General features: G+C 35.8%; 1 protein-coding gene across 1 annotated transcript; it reads right to left on the bottom strand.

Annotated features, from left to right (window-relative positions):
- Window positions 1-3,379: 3,379 nt before the first annotated feature.
- LOC6033413 (possible lysine-specific histone demethylase 1) lies at window positions 3,380-17,232 on the bottom strand. Its single transcript, XM_038253915.1, has 2 exons — window positions 14,828-17,232; window positions 3,380-4,295 (listed from the first exon to the last, which is right to left on the bottom strand). The coding sequence occupies exons 1-2, from the start codon at window positions 16,893-16,895 to the stop codon at window positions 3,829-3,831; spliced, it is 2,535 nt and encodes an 844-aa protein (XP_038109843.1). The 5' UTR covers window positions 16,896-17,232; the 3' UTR covers window positions 3,380-3,828.
- Between the last annotated feature and the right edge of the window lie 1,673 nt (window positions 17,233-18,905).

Below are 18,905 nucleotides of genomic sequence, written 5' to 3'. Positions count from 1 at the left end.
AAAAGATGACAGTTTCACAGCTGAATTGCAAAATAGTAGTTTATGCAACAAGTTGCAAAAAAAGGATTTTTTCAGCACGAGTCGTACATTTATCCAACGAGGTTCACCGAGTTGGATAAATACGAAGAGTGCTGATAAAATCTAGTTTTGCAACGAGTTTCATACAATTTTTTTTGCAATTCCGAAAAACACCTATTGAGTGAAATTTTAGGTCAAATTTTCATGTATTTGGTCAATAAATCGTTTAAATCAAAAAAATGTTGAAAAGTGTTACTTTTCGAAACAAGTGCTGAAAAGTTCAACTTTTCAGCACCCATTTGAGTGCTGAAAAGTTCAACTTTTCAGCACCCATTTGAGTGCTGAAAAGTAGAACTTTTCAGCATTTATTTTGAAAAGTGTTGCTATTCGATTCTGTTATTTTTGGTACAGAAAAGTAGGCTATTTCGTCGTTCAAGAATGACAGAAAAAGTTAGTAGTTTCACGACGGAATTGCAAAAAAAATTTTTTTTCAATTCCGTCATGAAACTACTTATTTTTTCTGTTATTCTTGAACGACGAAAAGGCCTACTTTTCTGGACCAAAAATAACAGAATCGAATAGTAACACTATTCAAAATAAATGCTGAAAAGTTATACTTTTCAGCAAAAAAGGGATGCTGAAAAGTTGAACTTTTCAGCACTTGTTTCGAAAAGTAAAACTTTGCAATATTTTTTGGATTTAAACTGTTAATTTGCAAAAAACATTATTATTTGACCTATAATTCCACTCAAAGGGTGTTTTTCGGAATTGCAAAAAATGTTGTATGGAACTCGTTGCAAAACTTGATTTTTTCAGCACTCTTCGTATTTATCCAACTCGGTGAATCTCGTTGGGTAAATGTACGACTCGTGCTGAAAAAATCCTCTTTTTGCAACTTGTTGCATAAACTACTTTAAAGGTATTCTAAATTCTTGCCTAATATTTGAAAAGGTCGAAAAAACATATATGTCGCCTGTCGAAAATGTACGGAGATTTACATGGGTCGACTAAGCACTCAAAATGTCTTCTTTGGTCATAGGATTAGAATCATTAGAAGACCCCCACAATATTTAAGGTAAATAGAAAAACACAATGCTTTATTTATTTTTTATTTTTGCCGTGTTCAAGAGATCATTTTCAACAACTTTTGCTTCACAAAAATTTATGCTTCTCTTGTTTTATGCTATTTTTGTTTCATTTTTAGTTTATTTGTTTTCATTTAGGTTGGTGCAATTTTTATTCCAATTTTTGTCCCTCGACTCTGGTCGAGGTAAAGCGGGGAATGGATTTGGAAAACGGAAATTGTTGATACTCCAATTTTTTAAGAGTATAAAAGAAAATCTCCGCTGTATCCCCAAATTAGTTTTGTTTGTAGAAAGGGTTGTTACGGAGAAGTCGAATTAAAACTTCCGCGCCATTTTTAGAGAAATAATTTCGCAACAAACATACAAAAGAGTTTCATAATAATATGAAATTAATTTTTGTTAGAGGGAAAAGGCAAAACAAAAATTTACGTAAAAAAAGAAATCAAAAATAGAAATTCCAACATTAAAAAATTTAGATCCAAATTTTATTTAAAAAATCATAAAATTAAAAAAAATCTTAATCTTGAGATTTGAAAATTAAAATACATTTTGTTTCCTGTACAAGTAGCCCTAACCTAAAGAATGACTACAAAAATGCTCTAAAGTTGTCAGTTTTTTTTCTGTAATTTTTTCTGACATTTGTTCAGAATTTGATTCTGAGTCGATAGAAATACGTGGGCAGGTCTACGAGGTCGAATTAAGAAGTTCATTTTTCGAGTGATTTTAAAGCCTTTCCTCAGTAAGGTGAGTGAGGCATAAACTCTAGTGAATTTAAGAATTCTGGAGTTTTTAATTTTGTAAAAGGTCCAGAATTTAAGAATTCTGCAGGTATTGTTTTTCAGGTCCAAACTGTAAAAAATTGATAATAATTTAAATATATTAATATTTTTTATGAGTTTAATAATTTAGGAATTTAAAAATTTATGAGTTTGGAAATAACATTTCTGTTTTTTGATATTTTTTAGTTTTTTTGATTTTTTTGATTTTAAATTCCAAAATTTTTGGAGATTGAAATTCAGATTTTTTTATGTTCAATTGGGAAATTTCGGATCTTTTAAATTTTTTAATCTGATTTTTTTTTTATTTTTGTTCACATCAAAAATGTTTTGAATTTTTGAGTTTCTAAAAATTTGAATGTTGGATCTTTCATTTTTAAATGTTTTGATCTTTTTGATTTTTTCCTCAAGAATGTTTAGTTTTTGAAAAAAAAAAATATTTCTATGGGTTAAATCCCAGCTAACATCCATTTTTGTTACATCCTAATGTCTATATCATCGAGAAAAGTTTGAAATATGATTTAACAAGATTAAAAATTGAATATATCCAGTATAGAATAAACCCAAAATAAGGTTAAAAAACATTTCTCAAAACTCAAAAGAAATCTTATATTCACAGTCGGTAAAAAGATGTTTAAAAATGAGTTGAGAGTAGTAATAAATGTATTCAAGAAATCCTCAACAATACATTTTAAATCCGCTTTACACAAGCGTTGCGACAAATGCAATGACATAATTTGTTTCAAGTTTAGTTTTCAATTAATTTTAATTTAGGCAACGAAACAACAGTGCGAGCCTAGACAGCCGGCTGTGGATCAAGATTTTGTCTGAGACCAAGGTATGTGATCTTAGTCAAGTGGGATATTCTCCGCCAAATCCGAAACCAAGTGTATATTTGCTCAAAATGTTCGAAATTTCGATATTGAATAATGTTTGTCAACCTGTCACTTGACAGCAAAACTTTGGGATTTTTTTTTGCAATTATGATAATCTTGTACGAAATGTCCACATCTTTCAGTAAGTAATTTAAATGCGATAAAATAATTTGAACTTTTCAAAAAATTACAAAACCGATATTACAATGTGATAGGTATATATTTTAAAAAAGGTTTGAAAAAGAGATCTTGAAAGTGTATGAGAAGGTGAATAACGTTTGTGTAAGTAATAACATTGGAAAGAAGAAGATAATGCTCCAATATATTTTTTTTTCATTTAACTTTTTAAAATATCTTCATCTAAATATATCTTCTAAATTAAAAATCAGTTCATAAATAGGTATAAGATGGATAAGTAACACCGAGTTAATATAAATGTACATACCTTCATTTAGCTTCGTCAAACTCAAGTCAATCGTTGTTCTTTCTGGAGCTGCTTTCACTGCCTGGATTTCGTCATGTATGTGTGATGATTGGCGTTCGAAAACTTCTTCTTTCTGCAACAACGTTCAGATCTTCAAGGCTTCTTCAACCCAGGTCTCCTCAACGACGAACAATCCCACGCTCCTCATTTTATCTCACATCTATTTAAATGCCTGAAAGGTGTTTATGTGTGTTTGTGTGTTCAATTAATCTCAAATACCTAGAATAAAACTATGTTTCTGTGTCTCTGTGTGTGTGTAATTTTTTTGTCTAATCTTTCTTTATCATCAGTCACAATCAATGATATATCCCGTCGTAAAGCTTTCGCCAGCGTCTTCAGACGACGTTTGTGTGTGTGTGCTTTTAGTGGTGTGCATTGCTTTTTCACTATTCAGTAAACTGCAGCGACATCTCAATAATAAGTTAGAGTTAAGTTTTTTTTCTGTTTGTCTCTATGGCCAAGTTCTCACTCGAACCATTTGTCTGTTTTTTTTTTTTAGTTTGTTCTCCTATTTTCTTTAGTAATACACTATCGTTTTGCCTTAAAATCACACTCTCTCTCTCTTTCTCGCTCTCTCTTGCTAGTTAATGCTACTTTTTTGGCTCCTCCTTCGGAGCATCAGGGTACGTGTTGGGAAATCCTAGATAGTAGTCCGCTATCCGGCCCGCTTCCCGCAGGCCACTCAGCAGCGCCCCGTGCACCGTCGCCGGGTAGTTGCGTATCGTGTGCTCACCAGCGAAGAATAACCGTGGAATGTCCGCTTTGCTGTCGTCGTCGTCTTCTCCGCCACCGCCACCACAGCCATTGCCGTTCGTTGTGTTGTGACCTGCCGCTGCGGCTGTTGCTCCGTTGAGGCCACTACTGCTGGGCGGTCGCTCCGGCCGGGGTGTTACGGGCGCTGCCAGCAGGTCGTAATCGCTGCCGGAGGAGCCAACCGACACGAAACTGTACGAGCCGCGGGCCCACGGGTCGGCCCGCCAGCGCGTCACGACCGTTTCCTTCGGCTGCGGGACGGACGAGTTGCCAAAGATGCCCTTGAGGACGGCGATGCATCGGCCTGGAAGGGGTAGAGGGGAAAAAAGGCGATTTTCAAGTTTGGCTTTTGATGTACGTCAGACTTTAAACGCTAATTCTTCATTATTTATTATTATTTCTATTTTAAATTGTTTCTTAAGTCGCATGCACTAAGTTGCAATTTTTTTATTTTTGGGGATTTAAAAATAATTTTGCTATTTACTAAAAAAATAAAAAAAAATCCTACAGGTCCCGCCCGTGTGGATTAATCGGACCGCGCACTGGACTCACAATCCAGAGGTCGCCGGTTCGAATCCCGCGGTGGGCGCTCTAAAATTCTTTGTGTAATATGAGTATTCGGGGCCGTCGCTCCGTGCCATACTTTCATAAACTTAGGAGCCCAGGGCGGCGAAGTCCTTGAAGATAAAAGGAAGACGCTAGTGGTTGGTACTAGCTATGGTGGCCGACAGCTATAAAGTCAACTTCGTTTTTTTTTACAGGAATTTCACTTTTGGACAATTTTGGGCGAGACCTGCGCCACCTGGCAGAAAAATACTGAAACTATGTTTTTATGCATACATTTTTGCAATTTTCCCCTTATAAACTTCAAAGTTAAAAAGCAATCCTTTACCTATAACCGATTTTGCTGAAAATTGACACAGATACTTATTTTTCCCTAAGGAATCGAAACAGAAGGTATGCCTGATGTCGATTTGTTTTATTGTCACCCTAACACACAGTCATCTTTTACCCTGATAGCGACTGTCTTGGAGGTTTTACGTAAATCATTTTCAGGGAAAAAAAGTTACGAGGTAGGGGAACAGCATCTAATTCCAGCGTGCCGCTAATGTTGGCAGGTTAGAACTTTGACATTCAATTAAAGCTAATTAAAAGCGTTTTCAACTGACCTCGAGTGATAAATAGCTCAATAAGATGTGAGCAAGCAAGTTTCTATCAAAAGTTTTGTAAAATTAGTTGTTTAAATAGTAGAAATCAGCAAATTGGATGGAGTTAGGAGCGAGTGCTTAACCTGCCAAACATACGAGAACTTCCCCTATATAAAAAGATTAAAAATAATAATCCCTGGCAAATCAAAGTGTTGCATTTAAAATAATTGAAATTGACAAAAAATATCAAAAAAAAAGTTGTAACTATTTTTGAAATAATTATTGAATATGTTAAATATATCGATTATCATAATGATTACTATATCCCTACTAAAATCTGAGAATGTTGACTTTTAGGCAAACTTTTTTGATATCGTTGCAAATTATCGTTTAACTAATTTCAAGATTTCAGTACCTAAAAAATGTATAAAAAAATGATAAGATTTGAATTTATTTTTCAAATATTTAAAAAAAATCTAAATATTATTCAATCGGTAAAAATTTTCTCATACTGTACGTCTCACGCCAAAATGGCGGAAGGTGATTATCATTGCAAATCAATGTACCTAAAAAATTTCTTCTTGGAAAGGTAGCTTAGTGGTGATTTTGAAATATCCGTGACCTAGAAAATATTTTACCTGTGGATTTTGGTTTTTTATCCAAATTTAAGTTTTTTCATATATTTTGATGGAAGTGCACGATCATTCATAAAGCTTCGTTTTTTTGAATTTATAAATCGATCATTAAGGCCAGGATTTTTAAATGATTCATTTAAAAAATAAAAATTTAATATTTGAATTTATTAGATTTTAATAAATTAAATTTAAATTTGAGGTTCAATAAAAAAGACACATCAAATTATTCGCAGCATTGCCTTGGCGATCTCGATTGCGAGATTCCTACTCGATACTAGATGTCCGAAGGCGTGATTGTTGAGGCAATTGCAAACCTCTTTTAACACCTTAGCTTCCATCCACCCCGGGATTCGAACTGATGACCTTTGGATTGTTAGTCCAACTGCCTACCAGCGACTCCACCGAGACAGGACCCAGGGAGATGACTCCTACACCTGGATTGAGCTAACGACGTAACCTCTAGGTTGGACCGGGACCAACATTTACTTCTCCGTCCAACGGAAGACAAGATCAGACAAATCTTGTCTCGAAAAATGCCACCGGGACAATCACGCTTATCCCTACACCACGGGTCCCGGTTAATTCGCAATTCGCAATTCGCAATTTTCAGTGTAAGAACGGGCCTTGACCGATCTTATGCACCAGGTTCCCGACGAACACGCACTGCCCTTACACCTACATCTCACCCTTGCTCTGAGTCAGTACGAGCAGCACGCTAGAACACGCTTTGAGTGTTCGTGCCAGGCATGCACACCTTCTTTTCCGGTTACGCATTTTAACTCGGCCGGGGGTGGTACATTACGTAGGGTTTGATGTAAGTATAAGCGCCTAACCATTTATAGTGTGCCTATCAACTTTCATTAAAGCAAAAACTGTTTTATTTTTAGTTTGAATTCAAAAACTATTTGTTATTTACTGTGTATTGTTTTCTCCTGAAATCTTCCCTATTGTTGAGTCGTGTTTATCTGTTGCTATTTCTTTTGTCGCGGTGTTTTGTTACAATATTTTGGTCCTAAGCATTTTATAAAAGTTTTTCAAAAGAACAATAGTAATATTTGCGTTAATCCTTTAATCATTTCATAAATTGAGTCAGGGCTCGAACCTCACTTGCTTAAGAAAAAGGTGAAGTTTCAAAACAATGGACAGTGAAAGAAATATACTATGTAAAGAATCAATAGTAAAAGAAAGATAGTAATTTATGAAGAAGATAAACAAATTAACAATAGTTAATGAAAAGAGATAACAAACAAGCTTAGATTATTGTTATGATGGGCAATTTACAGGGAAGATGAGAAATTATTGAAATAGATAAATAAAGAAAAGGCACATGATAAACAAAATTGACATCGCTGCCAAATTAAGGGAAAGCAGACAGTTTGTTGCAGCAGCATCAATTAGTAAAATTGAGTGGAAAAGCGTTGAGAAATAAGAGAATCAAATAAGTAAAATCGAAATCAAATGGAGGATAGTAAACAGAAGCTGCGTTAGAGAATCAGTGAAACAAAATTAACAGAATATAGATGATAGATAAAAACGGAAAGAAGAGAAACCCCGTTGTGTGATGTTTCAGGTACATCCACAGCAGTTGACTCAACATACTGCGAATCAAAACAATACCGTCTACAATCACAAAATACTTCCCTTTCCCACATTGTCGCGCCCCTTTCTTCTAGCCGTCTCGACTCTGACCCTCGCTGGTCAAAGGTTTACGATCCGTTTCCACAGGCCACCAGCTAGGTCATCATGAAAACCAAGCCAACGTGGAGGTAAGAAAATAGGACACTTGCAAGGAACCAGAGCTATACTGTCTTGATCAAGAAAGATCTAACAGGACTACGGACGTAGTCAGTGACGCTCCTTCCAGGATGTTCCTCGCCTGAGCGTCAACTGAAGGGATATCATCAGAATCATTCGCACTTGGCCTGCTACACCACGGGTCCCAGTTAAGTAAATAAATCCAAATTTACTTACAAAACTGTGCTTCTGAAAATGCTTTCAAAACTGGAGATATTTTTTAATTTCTGTTTCAATAACGTATAAAACTTCTAACCTAGAAACTTTTTTGCTGTTTTGTGATTCGAACTTATTTTCCTTGAGAAAAACATGACGCTTAGAGAGAATGTAAATAATCCTATCCATTAATGTTTTCAAAATAATAGTAAACTAATTTTTGAAACATTTAAAAATATATGGAGTCGGAGTCGGAGCCAATCATTTGTTGAAAGCTTGAGTCGGAGTCGGCTAGAGTTGGTAGGTCGGAGTTGCAGTCGGAGTCGGAGTCGGTTGGAGCCGGAGTCGGAGTCGACTAATCTCAGAAAGCCGGAGTCGGAGTCGGAGTCGTCTGGAATATGCAGCCCTGCTTTTCCGGATCGTTGGCGGGTTTTCACTTCTTTGACTCGGTATACTGCCGTTCTACGCATAATTGTCCCATGTTCAAAAAAATGGAACTGAGAAAAACGCGATTGAAATTTTTCGATCGATTTCTGTGTTTCTACGCATAATTGTCCCGTGGGTTCCTATTCGCCCTATGTGTCCCTAATCACCCCAGTTAGCAGTTTATCACCCTTGTTTGTGATTATCTTGCTATACAACTGGTAAACAAGACATAATGCTTAGTAAAACTGATGATTCCGTGTTAGAAAATACTTGGTGGGACAATTATGCGTAGAAGTTTAACGATGGGACAAACAGACATGGTGTTGTTTTTAATGAGTTTGGGAACAAAGTACTAGATTTTATGTGTTTTTCTTAAAGTACACATAAAACTAAACTTAAAAATGTCATAAAGTCAAATTCGTCCAAAACTGACATGGGACAATTATGCGTAGAACGGCAGTATATACTTCACCAAGGATTCTGGATTTCCAATTCCTGTCAAAAGAAGGATTTTTATCGTTGACATGTTATTAACCCCTTCCCGCATAGAGCAAAATCGAGATTTTTTACGTTTTTCTACATAACTCGTAACTGGATCGACCGAATTGGATGAAATTTTAATGGTTTTATATGTTAACATTCTCAGCGATGTTACGGGAGAGTCGAAAAAAAACCGCGCCAAATCCGCGCCGACCTAAAATCCGAAACCGCGCAAAATCCACGCCATATAAAAAAATATCGCGACCAACATTGAAGAAATTTTATTTTTTAATGAAGAAAAACTAATTCAGAAAGTATTTGATTAAAAAAAAACTCGTTTTATGGTTAGAGGCTCCAAAAGAATGAAAGCAATAAATCCATTTAAAAAAAAAATCCTCAAGAAACGGTCAAGGCAAGATCATGAAAAAAAAATCTTCAAAATAGAAAATACAATATTTAAAAACCTAAAAATTTAGCTTCAAAAATGTAACTAAAATTAAAATATGATAAAATTTTAAATTTCGAAATTCTAAATATTCAAAATCTAAGATTTTTTATACAGTTTGTAATCCAAAATCCTCGCTAAAATTTCACTCCGGAAGAAATTTAATTGCTGATATTTAAAATAATGTCTTGTCATAATTTCAAAATCTCTTACATAAAATAGGACTTCAAAAATTGTGGAATTCATGAATTTAAGAACTGAGAATTCAAAAATAAAAACATTTAAGAATTTTAGAATTTAAGAATCTAAGAATCTAAGAATCTAAGAATTTAAGAATTTAAGAATTTAAGAATTTAAGAATTTAAGAATTTAAGAATTTAAGAATTTAAGAATTTAAGAATTTAAGAATTTAAGAATTTAAGAATTTAAGAATTTAAGAATTTAAGAATTTAAGAATTTAAGAATTTAAGAATTTAAGAATTTAAGAATTTAAGAATTTAAGAATTTAAGAATTTAAGAATTTAAGAATTTAAGAATTTAAGAATTTAAGAATTTAAGAATTTAAGAATTTAAGAATTTAAGAATTTAAGAATTTAAGAATTTAAGAATTTAAGAATTTAAGAATTTAAGAATTTAAGAATTTAAGAATTTAAGAATTTAAGAATTTAAGAATTTAAGAATTTAAGAATTTAGGAATTTAAGAATTTAAGAATTTAAGAATTTAAGAATTTAAGAATTTAAGAATTTAAGAATTTAAGAATTTAAGAATTTAAGAATTTAAGAATTTAAGAATTTAAGAATTTAAGAATTTAAGAATTTAAGAATTTAAGAATTTAAGAATTTAAGAATTTAAGAATTTAAGAATTTAAAATTTAAGAATTTAAGAATTTAAGAATTTAAGAATTTAAGAATTTAAGAATTTAAGAATTTAAGAATTTAAGAATTTAAGAATTTAGAATTTAAGAATTTAAGAATTTAAGAATTTAAGAATTTAAGAATTTAAGAATTTAAGAATTTAAGAATTTAAGAATTTAAGAATTTAAGAATTTAAGAATTTAAGAATTTAAGAATTTAAGAATTTAAGAATTTAAGAATTTAAGAATTTAAGAATTTAAGAATTTAAGAATTTAAGAATTTAAGAATTTAAGAATTTAAGAATTTAAGAATTTAAGAATTTAAGAATTTAAGAATTTAAGAATTTAAGAATTTAAGAATTTAAGAATTTAAGAATTTAAGAATTTAAGAATTTAAGAATTTAAGAATTTAAGAATTTAAGAATTTAGGAATTTAAGAATTTAAGAATTTAGGAATTTAAGAATTTAAGAATTTAAGAATTTAAGAATTAAGGAATTTAAGAATTTAGGAATTTAAGAATTTAAGAATTTAAGAATTTAAGAATTTAAGAATTTAAGAATTTAAGAATTTAAGAATTTAAGAATTTAAGAATTTAAGAATTTAAGAATTTAAGAATTTAAGAATTTAAGAATTTAAGAATTTAAGAATTTAAGAATTTAAGAATTTAAGAATTTAAGAATTTAAGAATTTAAGAATTTAAGAATTTAAGAATTTAAGAATTTAAGAATTTAAGAATTTAAGAATTTAAGAATTTAAGAATTTAAGAATTTAAGAATTTAAGAATTTAAGAATTTAAGAATTTAAGAATTTAAGAATTTAAGAATTTAAGAATTTAAGAATTTAAGAATTTAAGAATTTAAGAATTTAAGAATTTAAGAATTTAAGAATTTAAGAATTTTTTTTTTTTTTTTTTTTTTTTTGGGAGGGTGATCCAGCCGCACATCGTTGATGTCGAAACCTCTAAACTGGGCCCTCGTCCTGTCACGTCCGTCAGTAGTCTTGTCGTACATTACAACTAGAATCAGATCTGCCAATGAATTAGTACACTTCGACCAAATAAACACTGACGCTGTATGGAACTGACTCTAGAATAAATGCACAGTTGTGTGTTATTCATAAGTCCAAAATGTTCAATTATTCATATAAGTCCAAATATTCATTTGCGGATAACTACCTAACTTGAATTGAATACAAGATTTAAAGCAACCTATCCGAAAGCTACTCTTATCTCAAATCCCCGACATTTTAATTATTAACCAAAAAACGTTTCTTTTAAAACCTGTCTGGCTTCTTAAAAAAAAATAACAGTTGATATTTTACAAGTCGTGAAATGAAAAAGAGACGACCATTTGTTCGTCAGAATTCCAGTAGATCCTCGATTCGCAACAATGGTCGATACAATCATAATCCGACAACCGTTAGTTCAACAGATCAACGAATTTAGTCCGATATCATTTCACTATTGATTGATCGAGACTCTATGGAAATTTTGACAAATCTGAATGGTTTTTATGCTACTTGAATGAAAATCACCGATTCTGATAGAATTACTAAATTCCCTGTTACTAATTTTGTCCCTAAATAACTAAAGGCAAAGTATAAAAAGTTGATATTTATAGTTAAAATCCTAAATTCTACAATCACTATTTTTTTTAAACCCGCATCCTAACCTGACACCCACATTAAGATAGGGAAAAATCACATATGTAGCGGTTCATTGTACAAATGTGATATTTCCACTATCAGAGAACCTCCTTGTCTCGATGACAGCTTACCGGCCATCGATTAAGCCCTGAGACTACGCCAAAGTGGGTTCTCGCAGCATGAAGTGGTGTCCATGTGTAAAAATGGAAGCTTCAGCAATATACTGAACACTTCGATTTTAATTCCACATCGAATCAAATCATACTCTTTGCCAAACAAGCATCAAACCTATGACACTCATTATGACAAAGCCCAGGGAAGAATTTAAGAATTTAAGAATTTAAGAATTTAAGAATTTAAGAATTTTAGAATTTAAGAATTTAAGAATTTTAGAATTTTAGAATTTAAGAATTTTAGAATTTAAGAATTTTAGAATTTTAGAATTTTAGAATTTTAGAATTTTAGAATTTTAGAATTTTAGAATTTAAGAATTTATAAGCTTAAGGATACTAAAATCATTTTAGATTTTAGAATTTTTTTTCTATATTGTTTTGAATTTGATACTTTTTAGTTTTTAAATTTTGACTTTTTAATTTTGATTTTTTTTTTTAATCTAAAAATTTTCGATAACCCAATTTTTTTGTATTTTGAATTTCAGATTGCTAAAATTTTGAATTTTGAAATTTCAGATTTTTTAAATTACGATTTTAGAAATTTCGAAAAAAAAATTAATATGTATTTTGTTTTAATAGTTATTAAAACAATTTTTTTTCGAATTTTTGAATTTCTGAAGCTTTGAATTTGGAATGTTCTGATCTTTTTATTTTCGCCAAGAATGTTTAGATTTAGAAAAAAAATATTTCTGCCGATTAAATTCCATTCCAAAATTCGAAAGTGGAGGCCAGCTTCTGTTACGTCCAATCAAGCTCATATTTGGCGCCCACCAGAACAAGCCCCAATAATAGATTTTGTTACACATTCTAATGTCTATATCTTAGGGAAAAGTTTGTAATATTTGATTTACAAAATTAAAAATTTAATAAATCCAGCATAAAATTTAAAATAAATAAGGTTAAAAATCATTACTCAAAACTCAAAAGACATTAAATATTCAGAGCCGGAGATGTTAACAAATGACAAGAAACATATAAAAAATAATTTTTCGACGTTTCGTACTAAGAAAATATTAACAAACATTTTCAAAATTGCCATCCGCGCAAAATCCGCGCCTGAGCAAAATTAGCCAGCAAATCCGCGCCGTCCGTAACAACCCTGCATTCTATATAAACTAATCCAGGCAAGAGAATGCATTTTAATATGATTTCAGCTGGTTGCACTTGAATTTTCATTGAAATTTTGAAGTTTATTGTAAAAATATTTTTTTTGCCCCCTGATTTTTCGGGCCAATTTTGAAGGGGGGTGACAAAAACTTTTAAAAATATTTGTACCAGCCTTAGTTGTTAAAATTATTTGCAAAAATGCAAAACAATTTGAAGTGAATAAATGAATGTGAACAGTTAATAATAAAACGAAAAGTACAACAAAGATGAAGAAATTGTGTGGCTCCGTTGTTTTTGTTGGGCTTCCGTAACGGTAGCAGGCGTTATGATTTTTTAACGGATATTTTTTAATTCAATCTAGTTGCCACATTTTTTTTTCAAACGAATTAATGCCTGTCAAACTGTGTTGTTTTACACGGGCATTTTTTGTCCTTGAGGAAAATTAGTTGGAGCGTGCGAAAAGCATCAAAGTCGTGTGAGGAATTCGTCGGATGGACCGATTAGTCGATGTGGCGCGAGGAAAGCCAAAAGAGTGTATGTTATCCGTTGAGACGTGGGAGAAAATCGGTCGGCGTGGCACGCATAATGAGTCCAGGAAGCGTTGGTGACCTGTTGAACCAACTCGCTGGACATTTTTTTTTGTTATTTAGTTGTAAGCAGCAATAAGAGAATCATAAACATGGTAAATTTCAACTTTTTTTTCAAAACCAAAGTAATTACGCTTGAAATGACTAATTAATTCGAACCATATCCATGTTCCATGTCATTGCGGCATAATCATATTTTCGAAATCCTAGTTTGTTGATGGCCTGTTTGCAGCGGACTGGTAGAACACCGGCATCGGGGCAGTTCCCTGATAGCTCACTCAAGGCAGTTCAACACGCGTTAAGGTCGCTCACACCCGCTGAGCACAACAACGGATGACCCGGAATAGGCACTCACGATACTGAACATCGGCTTCGAGATCCAGCATGTGTCCACGAGCTACTTCGGCTGTGCCGACATGGCTGGAGACCGTACCATCTAACCGGAAGATCGGCACTCACGCTCTTAGAGGACCTGGAAAGCATAATCGCAAACACAATCGAAAAAGTCCCTGTCTCTTTCGCAACTAAAAAAAAAATCCGCGACGAACGTCACACTCCATTATCTAATCCAAATGACAGTTCCTTCTGAGGTCTTCCAAATTCGAGGCCAAAATTGGAACAATGCAGCTATGATTTCAAATCGACAAGCGATGAAGATAATACCGGCAGCGGCTTCCGACTAAAAATTGCCGAAAATGTCACTATCAAGCAGTACAATTCGACGGAGAAGGTAAGGTACGTTCTTGAATACTGATTCTTGTCAAGACGTTCTTTGTCTGCTTTGGACCATCAAAATCACCAGGGATGTCGCTGTTCAGACGATTTCGAGCAAAATCACCAGAAACCTAAAAGGCCAAAGCCATTCACGCTTTTACCGTGACCAAAAAGTTTAGGCAGCAGAAGGAAGCGGATTTCTCAAAATTACAACGGAGTGGTCAAGAAACCATTATAAGGAGTCGAGTGTAAAAGCAGCAGAATGTTTCATGCCGTAAGGCGGAAAGTGTAGGAGGGTGACTATGGTGGTCACAAAGAAGCAGTTTCAAACCCTGAAGCTACGTGCCATCAATGATATTGGTTTGTGGAACGATATACCTAACATGGAATACCGCAAAACGAATGATGTGATTCCGCAATCAAAAGCAAAAAAAAAGTGGAAACTATGCTAAAAAAAGTGGTTCTGAGCAAGAACTTCTGATTGCAACGTTTATATTCCCTCAAAGGAGAATAATCTAACGATTTTGAAACATGTCGATCCAATACTACTAGGTACATAGAATTGACGTCCGTGTTCGGGAAGCGCATTTTTACTAATACACAGTTACTTTGATTGGGATCACAGTGAAAGTCGTTTCTAAGCGACGCGTTTGTTTCTTCGAAACTACTCACCCACGATCACATCGTCCGACACGTTCTCCATGATGGCCGCCGACTGGCCGGCCACCAGCGCCAACAGCACCGGCGACTGCGAAATGTTCCAAAACAGAAACAGTTCCCCGCGGCTCGCGGTCGTGCTGCCCACGTGCCCAAACAGGTTCGTGTTCGGGTCCCAGAAGATCCGGTCGAAGCACAGCACCACCTTGTTGAGATTGCCAAAGCCGAGCCGCTGGATGGCAGACTGTTTCCACTCGGGGAGCGGCGGCTCGAAGCGGACCGTGTTGAGCTGGCTCGTGGATTGGTCCGAGATGGCCAGCTTGAGGACACCGAGGGTGAGCGTGCACAGGACGAGGTCCGCCTTGTAGTGGACGGTGGAGCTGTTGGATTTGAGATCTGCGGTGACTTCGACGCCGCCGGGGAAGTATTTGATACGCTTGACGGCGGTGTTGACCCGGACGTCGAGACCTTCGGTGAGGGCGATCGGAACGCACGAGTAGCCGTTCTTGACGGTGGTGTGGTTGCCGATGAACTCAAAGTCGTCGTCCTGGTCCCAGTGCTTGAGGGAGAGATTGGAGAGCGGGGTTGCGTTGGCGAACTCGAGGTTGGCAAAGTGCCAGTCCAGGATCTGGCGGTCTTTCGAGGACAGATAGACTTCGCTGATTTGTTCGGTTTCGAGTTCGCGCAGTTTGGTTTCGATCTCCGTCTGACTAGTGCGCAGCCGTTCGATCTCCTTCCAGGCGAGTTGTTCGTCGCGGGCCGTTGAGCGGATGTTGAACTCGTGCTCGATGTAGCCGGCGTCCGGTTCGGTTGGTTTGGGGGGTTTTGCGTCGACGAGCTGCTGGTGTTTGACGCGGAGGACGCCGATCGAGTCCATCGTGTCCTGGATGGCCTTTTGGTTGTCTACGAGTTTGCGCTGCCAAACGATGATGTTGTTGAGGTGTTGGACTTGCTTTTCTTTGACGTGCTTTTCCTGCAATTTGATGATCCACTCGAGGGCTTGTCCGAGCGAGACCGGATGATTTCCGGCGTAGTTAAAGTCTAGCTGATGGCTGAGATAGCTGGTCGCCTCGAGCAGACGGTTGAACTCTCGCTCGACCATGTCGTCTTTGTGCTTTGGGACCGGTTTTCCACCGGCTCCGTACAGCGGGCATGCGGTTTTGATGGGACACATTTCCATGCCGGTCTGTTTGCTCAGGATCGTGATCGGGTTGCCCCAAATCCCAGTTACGACCATCGCGCCCAGATCCGCCGTGTAGGCATTCTTCCGGAACGTTGCTATCCGTCCTCCGACGCGGTCTCTCGCCTCCAGCACGATCACGTCAAAGCCAAACTGCTGCAGCTGTTGAGCCGCCGACAGGCCGGAGATCCCCGCCCCGATCACGATGACCTTGGCCAGCTTTTTGCTCGGCAACGGTTTTAACCGCTTGAAGATTCCAAAATTGATGAACCCATGCCGCTCCAGAAACGCGTGCACCTTCCGGACCAGATTCTGGTCGCTATCAAACGGCTGCTCCATGTTCTTCAACGCGTTCTCCACCGTCAACTGCACCGTCGGATTCTCGATCCACATCTGCAGAATCCGGTTGCGCACGTTCAAAAACACCCGCTGCGCCACCAACCCGTGCTTCGTAATCTCCGGAAAGCAAACCGCCTCCGACGCGGTCATCTTCTCAAAGGGCAACCTCGACTGGAACGCCGCACCCTCCAACCCCGTCAGAATCTCTTTGTGCGGGTTCGCCTCGGCCTCGCCCTTTCCCTCCTCCTTCCCTACCGCTGCCGCCACCGGTTCCGGCTCCCGTTTCTTCACCTTCGGCTCAACGCGCGGTTCCGCCTTCCCACCGCCATTATCCGACGCGACCGACCCCGCCGCCGCCACCGGCTTCGTGTCCGAGTACTCCACCTTCGGCTTCTTCCTCCGGCTAATCCGACGACCCTCCACCTCATCCGCTCCTCCCCCAGAGGTCTCAACCTTCGGCCCCCCTCCCTTCACCTTCGGAGTCACCTCCGTCATTTCAATGTCCGAGTCATCGCTGATGATGGTGACCGTCTCGATCTCCGGCGCGCTCGGTCCGGAACTCATCCTCCCGAATTACCTTCCCCCTCCCCCGGGGTCAAGTTGTGTTTGCTGCTTCTTCTTCCACACCTACTCCTCCACCACCTTCTTCCAACAATCGCAGCAGGCGTTTCGCACACACAGGACACACTGGTCGACCCGTCTCGACCCACTTTATGGCACCATGTTTGGCGTCGATTCCCGTCGATTCAACCTTCAGGGACACATTTCAATCGCACCAAAGCCAACTCTTTTCCACCGATTTTCACTGGATTATGCGGGGAGGCAGCACAACACAGAGAGAGAGAGAAGAGAAAAAACTGTGCGCTCGCGACAAAACGAAACAACCGCAAAACCGAGCGGTGCGTTGCTCAATGCATCGAAGTGGGGAGCGCCGCGGAAAAACTTTTTTTTTCTTCGATTTTTCCTCGCGCGAGTTTGACGTTTCGCGGGGTCGGCTGGGAAGGACGTAATATTCGTTCAGTTGAGTTTTCTGAACGGTAGTATGAGTGCATACTTTTCAGAACAAAAGTCTGCAAGACATTTTTTAGTCAGATTTTGATTGTAAAAAGGGACACCATATCTCGGACCAACGGGACCAACCCTCTGGCACCACTGTAAATGGCTCAACCCTCTGGCACCACTGTAAATGGCTAGAACCAGCGTTGCCACATGTACAGATTTATCTGTCATGGTACAGATTTTCAGCAAAGATCTGAGTACAGAATCTGTACGTACAGATGACAGATATTTGGGTCACCGTACTGATTTGTACAGATTTTCAGATAAAACAGATTCTTATTAAAAATGATATTATTGAATAGTTAAGTTATTGCAATTATCTCAATATTTTAGAACTTTTCATTGATTAAATCTAGTTTAACTTTTGAAACATTTAGAAATGGATCATGCTTATATTTTTTAACGATCTTAGATCCATTTATGCTAGAATATTTTGAACTAGGAGTCTCTCTTAATACTAACCCCCAGTACGCCGTGGGTAATTGTTTCCCTCCCACTAACATTTACACACAAGATCCTCTGTAGTTTTAGGTTTTTCTTAGGTTTAAGAAAACTGCATTTACAAAAGCAGACTCATTGCTAACCAGGTTTCAGTACCGACAAGGACCTAATAAAAATAATTAATAGCATTTCGTTCTAATAAAGTTATAACATAATTTCCAATATTTCCCATTCTTCTCAAAAATGATTTTGAAACGAAGGAGAACACAGGTAAAATAAAATCTAAAATACTTCAAAAATTTGATAAAAGTTGTACTGAATCATACAGAAAATAATGAGTCATAAAGTTTATTGTATTTTTTTTATTAATTTGAATATATTGCTTAATTATATGAAAACAACATGATATTTTTTATATCCATAATCTTGCTTATTGCATTTAACGCATTTTTGCAAAAAAAAAGTTTGATAATAAAAATTTCCTCTTTAGCATTCCATACTTTACATGCACTAAATTTGAAACATATTTACAACCGCCTTGTAGTTGCCTGAATATTTAAAAATTCAATCCTCGTTTTTCAAAACATTATTATTTGTTTCTTGAAAGGTAACGCCATTATGTCACATTGAACTATTTAATAAATGGAATCTGGTCAAAGTAAATTTTATTGAAAGTTTTCGATAAATTATGCTATGTACCGTCAACTGGGTCAATCGGGACTGCAGTCTGTATGAATATGGATTACAGTCTAACTAATTTTTTTTAATTCCTTAATTCTTAAATTCTTAAATTCTTAAATTCTTAAATTCTTAAATTCTTAAATTCTTAAATTCTTAAATTCTTAAATTCTTAAATTCTTAAATTCTTAAATTCTTAAATTCTTAAATTCTTAAATTCTTAAATTCTTAAATTCTTAAATTCTTAAATTCTTAAATTCTTAAATTCTTAAATTCTTAAATTCTTAAATTCTTAAATTCTTAAATTCTTAAATTCTTAAATTCTTAAATTCTTAAATTCTTAAATTCTTAAATTCTTAAATTCTTAAATTCTTAAATTCTTAAATTCTTAAATTC

This window comes from Culex quinquefasciatus, chromosome 2, assembly GCF_015732765.1.
Source record: "Culex quinquefasciatus strain JHB chromosome 2, VPISU_Cqui_1.0_pri_paternal, whole genome shotgun sequence".
Lineage (NCBI taxonomy): Eukaryota > Metazoa > Arthropoda > Insecta > Diptera > Culicidae > Culex > Culex quinquefasciatus.
Note: the sequence above shows the minus strand (reverse complement) of the source record. Positions and strands in the feature narration are given on the sequence as shown.